Source organism: Phalacrocorax aristotelis, chromosome 2 (genome assembly GCF_949628215.1).
Source record: "Phalacrocorax aristotelis chromosome 2, bGulAri2.1, whole genome shotgun sequence".
NCBI lineage: Eukaryota > Metazoa > Chordata > Aves > Suliformes > Phalacrocoracidae > Phalacrocorax > Phalacrocorax aristotelis.
This window is the reverse complement of record NC_134277.1, coordinates 152,416,940-152,428,147: the sequence shown is the minus strand read 5'-3', so window position 1 is coordinate 152,428,147 and position 11,208 is coordinate 152,416,940. Positions and strand designations below refer to the sequence as shown.

General features: G+C 44.6%; 1 protein-coding gene across 1 annotated transcript; it reads right to left on the bottom strand.

Annotated features, from left to right (window-relative positions):
- Positions 1 to 4,486: 4,486 nt before the first annotated feature.
- Positions 4,487 to 9,580, bottom strand: UTP23 (UTP23 small subunit processome component). Its single transcript, XM_075085640.1, has 3 exons — positions 9,339 to 9,580; positions 5,890 to 6,064; positions 4,487 to 4,990 (listed from the first exon to the last, which is right to left on the bottom strand). The coding sequence occupies exons 1-3, from the start codon at positions 9,524 to 9,526 to the stop codon at positions 4,604 to 4,606; spliced, it is 750 nt and encodes a 249-aa protein (XP_074941741.1). The 5' UTR covers positions 9,527 to 9,580; the 3' UTR covers positions 4,487 to 4,603.
- Positions 9,581 to 11,208: the final 1,628 nt, after the last annotated feature.

The window sequence follows — 11,208 nt, the reverse complement described above, 5'->3', positions numbered from 1 at the left end:
GGCAAGGCGCAGGGGGGCCCCATCACTGTAGTCCAGTACTTAAAGGGTGGCTACAAAGAGGACAGAGACTGTCTCTTCCCAAGGAGCCATGTGGAGAAGACAAGCGTCAACAGGAACAAGGTGCACTGGCAGGTTTCATATTGACATGAGAAAGACTTTTTTTTATAGTAAGAACAATCAATCAGTAGAACAACATCCCGAGGGATGTGGTGGAGTCCCCATCACTGGAGATTTTCAAGCTGTGATTGGACTGGATGCTAGATAAACTCATCTAGGCTCCCTTTCCCATGAAAGGTTGGGCCAGATGATCTTTTGACATCCTTTCCAAACTGGGCTGTTCAATGATTCTATTCTATTCAAATTACCATTTACATCTTAATTTTAGGGTACAGGGTTACAACCGTAAGTTTAGTGTACAGCTGAGGTTTTTTTAGGATTTACTGTGTATTTGGCGAAGACTGGGCTCTTACAATAGTGTCATCACAGTAGCCAGTTGACTTGTGCATGCTAGAGATCCCATCTCTGAAGAGCTTGGGAGCTCAGGATAATATTTATACCATCACTCCACAGGCGAGAAGCCAAGGCACACCCAAGGGCAACGGCATTCAGCCCAGGCACCTGGGGAGTGGGTGGCAAACCAAGGGCTGAATGCAGAGTTCCTGTCCTGCGCCTTTTCTCACAAGACTCTTCTTGTCCACGCTCTTCCTCAAAGGACATCAAGCAGAAAGCAGAGACAGTCTGGTCTTCTCAAGTGGCCTTGAATAAGCTGAAATCTGCTTTCCTGTTAGGTGCTTCTGTTTGCGATGCAGAAGACACTTCAACCTGGAAAACAGATGCATGAGGGGGAATATCACAGAGGTCTATGCCGTCATGAGTGGCTGCATAGGGAAGGGTGACTAAGGAATGGCTGTTTAATATTTCATCCATTACAAAGGCTAGCTGGTAGGTAGCACATTCAAAAGAGACATGTGAAAGTATTTTTCATAAGATGTGTTCAAGTTGTGCAACTCCTTATCAGAGAAAATTAAAGGCTGAAAATTTACAGTCTCAAGGAAAGACTGGACAAATTAATGAAACAGAAAGTCATTGTGTGCTGTTAAAAACAAAATATTTTTCCTGGGTCAGGAACTCCCTAACAAATTGTCAGAAAGTTGGAAAGTAATCTGGGGAAGTACCAAAAAAATGTTTTGTCTATTTTCATCCTATTCCTGAGGAATAGCTTGCAGCCACTATTGGAGGCGTGATGCTGGGCTAGACAGATTTTTGGACCATCCCAGAACAGCCCTGCTTGTATTCTTGGGAACTGACAGAGAGGTCAGGGGTGGAAAGAGGGAGCCAGGAATTCTAGAAAACTGCTCTCTTAATTTTTTCTGAAAACCTGCCTGTCGAAACTGGTGCCAATTCATGGAGTGAAAAATGTCCTCAGTGTTTCTCCAAGACAGCCTGAAAGAGTAACTTCCCCAAAGAGTCAAATCAGTAGCATCTTTGGATGCAGAGGAAAGAACATGGCAAAAAGATCATTCTGGATCAACTAGAGGTCAAGCCTTCAACAAGAAACTTCAAAGTCCCCTACTGAGTTCCTGGAAGGAGATTAGACTTAAAAAAACCATACCATGTTTTGGGTCATGATTTCCACAGCCAGAAGAGTCTCTGTCTATCCCAGAGTATATTGCTGCGAGTATCCTCAGGAGCAATCAACTCTATGGATTCACCCTATCGACAATGGCATGAAAAAGGTTGCTCCTGGATGTAATCTCTGTGTGCCGGGCAGTGAGCCACGTGGAATGTCAGGCAAGCTCTGCAAAAGAAGGATTTGGCTGCAAACCTGCCAGTGCTGCAAAGTGTGTAATACTGAAAAACCATGGACAAGGAGTGTTTGGCATCATGAGACCTATGTTCTGTGGGAGATCTCGGGCTATCAATGCAGGATCTGTGAGCGGGTGAGTCAGTCCAGCTCCCTGTTTTGAAAAGGCAGAAACTGAGTCAGAAAGGGCAATGAAGTTTTCTTAAGGAAGTTAGAAATATTTTTTATTTTTTTATTATTCTGTTCCCTACTCTCCTTGACTGCTAAGCCATTTCTGGTTCACCTTTCTCTACTGACCAATTCTTTCCTCCACTTAACACCCAGAAACCCTCATATATATTTTTCTCCCTTCCTTGGTTTCTTTTAAATGCCAGTGACTCATCTACTCTCTCTTTTCTTCCTCACAGCTCTTGGCTCTGGGTTGTTTTTGATTGGACCCTTGTTAACAGCTTCGTTGTTTCCCTGTATCCATGCACAGAGCGCAGCTGCATGCTCTTCCTCTCAACGGCAGGAGATGAAATCAGAAAACAAAGTCCCCCCCAAAAGAGCCCAGCCTGTCTCTACTGTAACAAGCTGAAGCAACTTTTGCAAAATGACTGCCTCCGTGGGCAGACAGCTGAGCTCTCCGAGACAAATTTGGGGCTCAGGGTGCACAGACATAATAATTACCAGAAATACATCACAACCACCTCTCCTGGCATTAGCTAGGTCATTCCTAAATCACAAGGTGCAGCCTCTTTCTCACTCCTCTCTGGGTATGAAAACTTTTGCTTTCTATCATCGTCTCTCAGTACACTGCAATCTTTCTCCACAAAATTGTAAATGATAACACCTGCTGGCGCTCTTATTTGTTCATTCCCTGTATCTCCAGCTGCTCCCTGTGCGAGATATTACGCCCACACAGACGTATGAAATATACAGTAGCAGCTTGTGAAACTTCTATATGAAAGATGCAATGAGTACAAATAATGGCATTGTTCTGAGGCTCTTCATCTTGTACCTGACAGAACATGTTCAAGAAACTCCAGGAATACTCTAAAGCTGATGGAGGAGTCACTCACACTGTACCAGTGCAGCTGAAAACAAATGAGCAGGACTGCTCTGGACATCCTATTTTCCTTTCACCACCAGAATGTATTTGTTCTTCAAGTCATACCATATTCATATTTACTTTAATGATTCATAAACATCCTGGGTTCCAGAAGCTTCTAATTAACTCATCTATTTAGTGTCGCTAACAGATGCTCAGGGAGTGATTTATTGTACAATACCAGATCACACCAATGTATAAATCCAGCCAACTGAACTGGCAGGCAGTCTGGGTAAATATCTTCTACTGCTGGTAGATGAGACTCTGTCCTAAATTCAGCATTAATGCCCTGCAGACTGTGGCTCAAGCATTACTGTTTTCTTTTTCTATTACTCTGCACGTGTAGCATACATTGTACTGTACAACTCTGGTTATTTCCCATTCTTTTAAAAAAAGATTTAGTGAGGTACTGCATAGGATTCAGGGTATGTATTTATCCTGTCTGAGAAAAGAGGAAATCAATAGCTCCAAAGAAGTTTTCACTCAAGCTCCTTCTAATTTAGCTCTGGCTTTCTGTAGTTTCAAAAGCATGACTGGTCCCTCCAACATGGTGTAACAGAATGATGCTAAACTTTGTTAGAGAAGTCACATCAGGGACCCTGTCTATACTAGAGATGTGGCCAGATCTCCAGCCCATTTATTGATAAATAAAGGAGCTGGCCTGGCCACCACAGCTTTGGGCAGGACATTGAGCTTAACACCTACAGCAGCAGAGCTGGCTCTGCAGGTGTAGAAACACCCACAGAGGTGTTCCACACAATGCCTAGGGCTGCTCCCACTGACTCACATTCCTGAATTATTAGAGGGACCCTGGCATGGCCCATAGCCTTGGCCAGCTAAACCTCCACCAAATCCTGGCAGGCAGAGGCAGCAGAGCCAGAGAGCAGCGACACGAGGCTGTTTGCAGGCAGCCATGCCGGCGTGCACCACGAGAGCCCACCCTGGACAGAGCCAGCCCGCACCAGCTGGCCTCAGTGCGAGAGGGTGCGAAAGCCTGCTCTCAGCATTACTGATCCACCAATATAAATACAGCCTGTCAGCTTTGGCCTGGCTGACTTGGTTTATTTGGGAACTAGGGTGGAGGTTTTTTTAATTTCAAATTTCAAAATGGTAACAACACATGGTCTCTGCTTGTTGCCTGGGCAGGAGCTCCCTTCCAAAACTGAAAGGCACGGACAGTTATTTACCTCACTGGAGAAGAGCTGCAGACAACTTTTACAGCTTTTCTCTTAAGAACTCACCCCCTTTTCATTCCAGTTCTTCCCAATGGCAACACCATGACTCAGTTTGTGTAAGCAAAATACTAAGGAAACACAGATAAATATTGTTTTAAATTCCTTAAGGTGGGAGTCATTAGAGGACCTTTAAAATAGTCTTTTTTGCAGTAATTATGGTTTTGCCTGTCTCTAGTCTTCAAAAAAGGTGTATTTAAGCTTTGTGTTTCAACTGCACTGAAAGGGACTATTGTAAATAATTAGGGTGTGCTTTTTGCTCAATTTTTAAGAACAATATTTATAGCAAAGTTACTGGGTTTTAATGTACTTTTGACTCAGAGTGAGATTTTGAAGATGAGATGCAGTAATAAGCAGTACCACCTCATAAAAATAAGTTTTAATATTAACCACTTGACTTCACATGACTGCATATTAATCTTTCTTTTTGCAAAGTTCAAACAATGTTCGAGTCCTGCTTTGTTTACAAAGACGGGTTTATTCTTCTTCATCATTTTGCACTGACTGCACGGCTTCTGCCTTAACCCTATTTCGCTTTCTTTTTCTTCTTTTCTTCTTCTCAGCAGAAGGCTCCTGACCCTCCTGTATTGTCTTCTTTTTCTTCTTCAGACAGCTGAGAGGATTGGGGCCACCTGCCCTTTTGCGTTTTCTTCTCTTTTCACCTCCTTGCTTTGCTAGTCCTTCTTTTTCTTTAAGCTGCACAATACTTTGTTTCTGATGCTCCGGAACAAGCTGATTTGTCTGCAACTTTTGAACGAATGCCAAAGATTTAGGAGAAGGTTTGTCTAGCACCATAGTGTTCTGAATAATAAAGAGGAGAGGAATGCCAGCCTTCTTTTTCACTTTGTTTGCTAAATCCTGGTCCTGTAAAATTAAATACTTTAGTCAATATTTTGGGACTAAATGGTATTTGCAATTCAAATGCACCTACTTTTAATACAAAACTCTGAAGATAAATTACATTATGAAAAAGATAAGAAACTTAATCTAGCAGATATAACTGGCAGTGCCTTTCAAAGCAATTTAATTTTCAATTTATCTCCTTCTGATTAGCTGTACTTCTGATGAAAAATTTATTAACGTTTCCTTTTTTCATGCATGCATATGTGCATTTTTTGAGGAAAAGGTCCCAGTTCATTGGTATGTAGTACACCACTTCACAAGAAGATAGTTTCTTCTGTAACAAGTAATTTTAAGTTCCTGTATCTTATGTAAGTATACAGAACTGTACTGTAAACCATTTTATATATGGTGTATATAATTTACACATACAGTCCCAATAACAGACCTAAATAAAAAACTGCCTTTCTCATTTGTACACAAGTTCTACTTTTATTCTTTAGTTAGACCTCCTAAATTTCTTGAAATTTAAGTTATACTGTCATTTAACACTTAATTTCACTTTCCAGACTACTGTGCAGAAGTGTTCTGGGCAGAGGATGCACGCGCAAGCAATACGCAAATTAACATTCATCAGCTGTTTTCCTACATGTCAATAGGTAGTCAGTATGTTTTCTACACTTTCTGCTAAACTAAGCAATATCCTTAAAGGGTAAAATTACCTAGTTCTTCAAGTAAGACAAGAGATTCCTGACTTTATAATTAGCAAGTACATTTAAGAGTGAGTAAGGCTTTACAAGATTAGTTCCCACAAGCTATTTAAAAATCTCATAATCGAGGTTTCTGTAGGTTTCCTTATTCTTAGGTATCAAGTGATTGCTTCAAATAAAATGAAGTTATGCTTCCCATGAGCATTTATTTACCTGTGTAGCAATAAAGAAGTGGTGAGGATTGCCTTCTTCAACCAGGGAAAGTAAACAGGCCGAACCGCTCACAGGATCCTTGTGGTGTGAACAGTTTCGAACTTGAAAGCTTTGGGCAATTAATTTTGCTCCGTACAGGGCTTTCCCCAGTGATTCCAGTTCTTTCAGAACACATCTGAAAACCAAAACCAACAGTGATTGCTAAAAGAGAAAATAACTACACACTTTTAACAACAGCAAAGGTTGACGTGAGTTAATTAGGAACAAGGAATGCCCAGTTGTTCAAGGCTCTATGATTTGTAAATGGCAGCAGTAATCTGAAAGCAGAAGCCCCTCTGAACGCGTCAGCAAGATTTCCTCTGTTCTAAACAAGATTAACCAGTAACTATGTTAACTTGTATTAAAAGACTTTAAAATATTTTGTATCAGCAACAATGCCAAGTCCTTATACCTTTATGTTCCGGTATCCCCTAGCACATGAACTACTACTTCACAAATAAAATTACTTGAGTTAGTGCAAACTGATTAACCACTACATTTAAGTTAAATTCTTCATCGGCGTCCATCACCTTCCTTCAAGCTTGCTATCAAAATCCAACCAACCCACACGAAAGAAGGAAAAAAGTCTGTCCAAATGATTTAGAATCTGGAAGTTCATGATTCCACAATTTTCCAACTAGACAATGAAACGCAAACCTAACATCCTCCTCTTGGCAGCAGCTAGAGCAGACGTTCACACAGGACAATGTGGCGGTCTATGAGGATGCTAGCGTGTATACTCAGAACTGAACAGGGGATGAAACCTAACTTACTCTGGCTGCTGAGTCTTACTATTACATGCAGACAGTGGTAGGAATACATGGGCTTGAAATACAGGTTCAAGTATATGGCAGCACAGCGATTAATCAAAAGTAAGCATGCCAAAAACCTCTTTGGAACTTGTACTGAGTTTACATTTATCTCCAAAATAAGTGCAAGGTATTAAAAAAACTATTTTTCCTTCCAGAGAAGAAAGTTTAGCCTTTGAGGACAGTCTTGAGCCTGTTCTTTTTGCAATGACTCTTGGCGAGCCAGCTCATTTCCTCAGGGAAGCTCTGGCCATACCACTGAGGCGCTGCCTCACCAACTTCGCATTCTGGCAGCAGAGAAAGTCAGTCCATTCGGCTGCCCGAAGTGAAAACTGGTGACAAAGAGCAACAGAAATTGCTGAGGGAAGGAAGCCAGAAGTGACATTTAGACATGACTGGAACACTGTTTGGATCAAAGCGATTCCCAGACCTTTCATGGCTAAGGTCATGACTTGATACTTTCTACTGTTTAGAAGTATGGACCAGTCCTGCGTGCTTTGCAAGATGGCTCAGTATTTAATTTTTGTAGCCTAGGGTATACATCTTCCTGATATTTTCAGTACTTGCCCCCATGATGGGCAGTTGGGTATTCTGTCATTGCAGAAATCCAAGTGAAGGAGATTTTATCATACGCAATATACAAAGTCAAGTAAAAACAAAGGCAACTTCAAGGCAACTTAGGTATTTAGTGTGCACGCTTGACTTTCGTGCCTTTATCTAGTACATCCTTGCTCTCCCTTGAGAACAGCTACTCTGGAAACAACCCCATACTGGCAGGCCGAAACTCGAAGCAAGCAGTAATTCCCTCCCTGCCCAGGAGATCCAGGCCTGCCTCCGTGGCTCCCACCTCACCAAGGCGGCGCTGGGAGCAGGAAGAGACCCACCTGCACGTCCCTCACACAGCGGGGTCACCCCTCATCCCACCTTGTTACCTGTAATTCAGAATAACTCCCGAAACACACAAACTATGTTTAGAGAGGAAACATTGTTTTATTGTGCACAGGGTGCAAGGTGGAATATTCCCACAAACCAAGCACACCTAGCTGAGTTCATTCTGACACTTATACATGACAGCTAACACACCACGCCTATTTAATACATAATCATTGACCTGAGAATCCTCTTCTTCCATTGGTCTGTACCTTTTCTGCTTAATTTTAAAGCTACAGTGTGATTTTAATCCACTGCCCATGCTCAAAAGGAACGTGCGTGTGTGCGTGTTAGTCCTTTTGTCCATCAACTGAGTTGGTGGTTGCAATCTCTCCCTGCCAGAATAGCCTTTCCCCCAGTTACTGGGCTTTGGCAATTGTCCAGTTTTCCAGCCCCTTCTGGGATGGATGTCCCCTTTTATCACTGCTGACTATTTGTGGCCTTCCCGAACCTTCACAACCCCCTTTACAGCAGGATGTTTCCACTGTCACTCCTTGAAGTTCTGACTTATTGTCTTCTGAGGAAGTATTCGTTAGTGAGGCATGCATTGCTAATACTCTCTTACCTGGCCTAAGTATTATTTACTACCTCGTTAAAATTCTCAGGTGTTACTTTCTACTCCTGTGATCCTTTCTTAACTACTACAAACTCCTGTGCTATTTCCATTTCACCTAAGAATATATATATGATTGAGGCAACAACCTCATAGAATCTAAGAATGGTTTGGGTTGGAAGGGACCTTTAGAGGTCATCTAGTCCAACCCCCCTGCAGTGAGCAGGGACATCTTCAACTACATCAGGTTGCTCAGAGCCCCGTCCAACCTGGCCTTCAATGTCTCAAGGGATGGGGCATCTACCACCTCTCTGGACAACCTGGGCCACTGTTTCACCACCCTCTTGTAAAAAGTTTTTTCCTTATATCCAGTCAAAACCTACCCTCCTTTAGTATAAAATCATTACCCCTTGTCCTGTCACAACAGGCCTTGCTGAAGAGGTTGCCCCCATCCTTCCTATAGTCCCCCTGTAAGTACTGGAAGGCCACCACAAGGTCTCTCTGCAGCCTTCTCTTCTCCAGGCTGAACAACCCCAACGCTCTCAGCCTGTCCTCACAGCAGAGGTGCTCCAGCCCTCGGATCATTTCTGTGACCCTCCTCTGGACCCGTTCCAACAGGTCCATGTCTCTCCTGTGCTGAGGGCTCCAGAGCTGGATGCAGCCCTGCAGGTGGGGCCTCACCAGAGCAGAGTAGAGGGGCAGAATCCCCTCCCCCAACCTGCTGGCCACGCTGCTTTCGATGCAGCCCAGGATACGGTTGGCCTTCTGGGCTAGGAGCGCACATTGTTGGCTCATGTCGAGCTTTTCGTCCACCAGTAGCCCCCAAGTCCTCCTCCGCAGGGCTGCTCTCAGTCCCCTCATCCTCCAGCCCATATTAACCTCTCCCCTCAACAGTTTCTGCCACCGTCGGGAAGGCAGCTGGCACCGACAGCAGTTCCTGTCCTTCTCCGAGTTAACCACAGCCCACGGCGCAGCCTGCTCACCACAGCTACAACCCTCGTCCCCACCGCCACGGCCCCTCACCCCTCACTACACCCCCAGCCCGCGGGGCGGCTGAGGGACGGCGGGCGCGGCGCCCCGCGCACGCGCCCCGCGGCCTCTCGCGCACGCACACCCACCGCGTGGTACAGAGCTGCGTGGCGCCGGCCAGGTACCCGGGCAGCTGCTCCCGGATCTGGATCTTATTGCGGAGCGCGGCCTGGCAGAAGGTGCCGTCCAGCAGCACCTGGAAGGGCTCGCGGAACTGGAAGTTGTGCTTGTAGAAGCCCATGTTCTTCTTGGCGTGCTTCTGCCGCCGCAGCTTCATGGCGGCTGCCCCGGAAGCCGGGGCGGGGCCGGGGCCTGGCGGGGCGCCCGCGGCGGCCTTGGCTGCGCTCCCCCCGGGCGGAGCGCGGGCCGGGGCCGCCGCCTGTGTGCCCCGCCGGCACGCGCGGGGACGCGCTGGAGCGGGGGGCGCCGACCGTGATCCATCGCGCCCGGCGTGCGCGAGGGGCGCCGCTGGCGCCCCGGTGCCTCCGGCTGACCGCCTGGAACCGAGCTCGTTACCCCGCGCTTGCCCTGCTCCCGCCGTTTGCCGAGGTCGGAAATACACAAGATACTTATTTTTCCTAACTCGGTATAATGATTAAATTATAATTACTGCCCCAGAGACTTCATCGTCACCATATTTAATCACCCATCAGCATGCTCCGCTTAGGAAGTCCAATGCTCTTGTTCCTTGCCTGCATTAGGTACATCACCGCAAGCTCTGTATGCACAAAGTTCAAAATTAACATTGAAAAGCGTGTATTTCTACACTTTAACACTCCCTTTTTCCATGATAAATGAAAATTTACTTTACTCCTAGTCTGCGGATACAGCTGTCACTCAGCTAGATTGCACAAACCCCTCCCTGTTGATCAGAAAACCTGAGCACGCTAGGCATCTGGCAGTTAACAAACTGCAGTCAATGCCTGTATTTTAGGCAGGCAAAGGGATGTGATGCCTTAATGCCATCAAAATGATAATTAGAGACATCTGTTTCGCTGCACAGGTACAATGGCAGACATCTTCCTGCCAGGGACAACTATTGCAAGCAGAATCTGCAGCTGCCTGCCAGTTACCTCGTTATGATCCCTCAGACTGCTCTAAGGTCATTTAAGCAAACACCCACCTGTTGTATTGGTCTTTTTGCTACTGAAACATCTGCTTCCAAGTGGGTTAGTTAGTGTTAAGAGAAACTGAATAATAATGCATTTAATTACTATTCTAGAAATTGAAATGTTTAAATGGGAAGATATCTTGAAGTGTCTACAGGATGAAAAATGGGGACAACAGGTGACTGCAAGTATTTTCCATGGAATATGACTCTGCTGATGACAGTCTTTTTCTGTCATCAAATCCTTCTTTCCAGCTGTCTCCAGGGCCAGTTGTGCATGCTCATGAGTATCATGGGCGTAAAAGGCTATATGTCTTATTCTATGAGCTAAGTGATAAGTTTAATTCATTGGTCTTTGTTAAACTTCAGTCCTGTGGCTGATGTCTTCCCATACTGGTGTGGTGTCTCAGTTCCTCTAACTTCATAGTTTCAGTATTTAAAAAATTAAACAAAACCACTCAGCAAGACTCCAAAGTAAAACCTTATTAGATTTTTTTTCTTTTTCTTTTTTCCAAAAGCAGCTGCCCAAAGATTTCCTTGTTAAGAACAAGGAAAGAAAAAGAATTCCTTGTTAGGAACACTTTGCCAGCACGTCTCACAGTGGAACGGTCAGCTAGAATGTGGAATCTGCAATGGTAACAGCTGCTATTACAGAATGGAGATAAAAAGGAGAAACAAGTAAATGGGAGCTTGAACTAGTCATCATTTTGAACTAAATGCAAAGTAAGATGTGATCCAGAGTAGGGTGTTAAATACCACTGTGATGAGGTACTGCTTCACTGTTCATTTGGTAAATAGTATCACAGACAAGTTGTAATGGGATTGGCATGGTAAAATATGCTCAGGAGGCT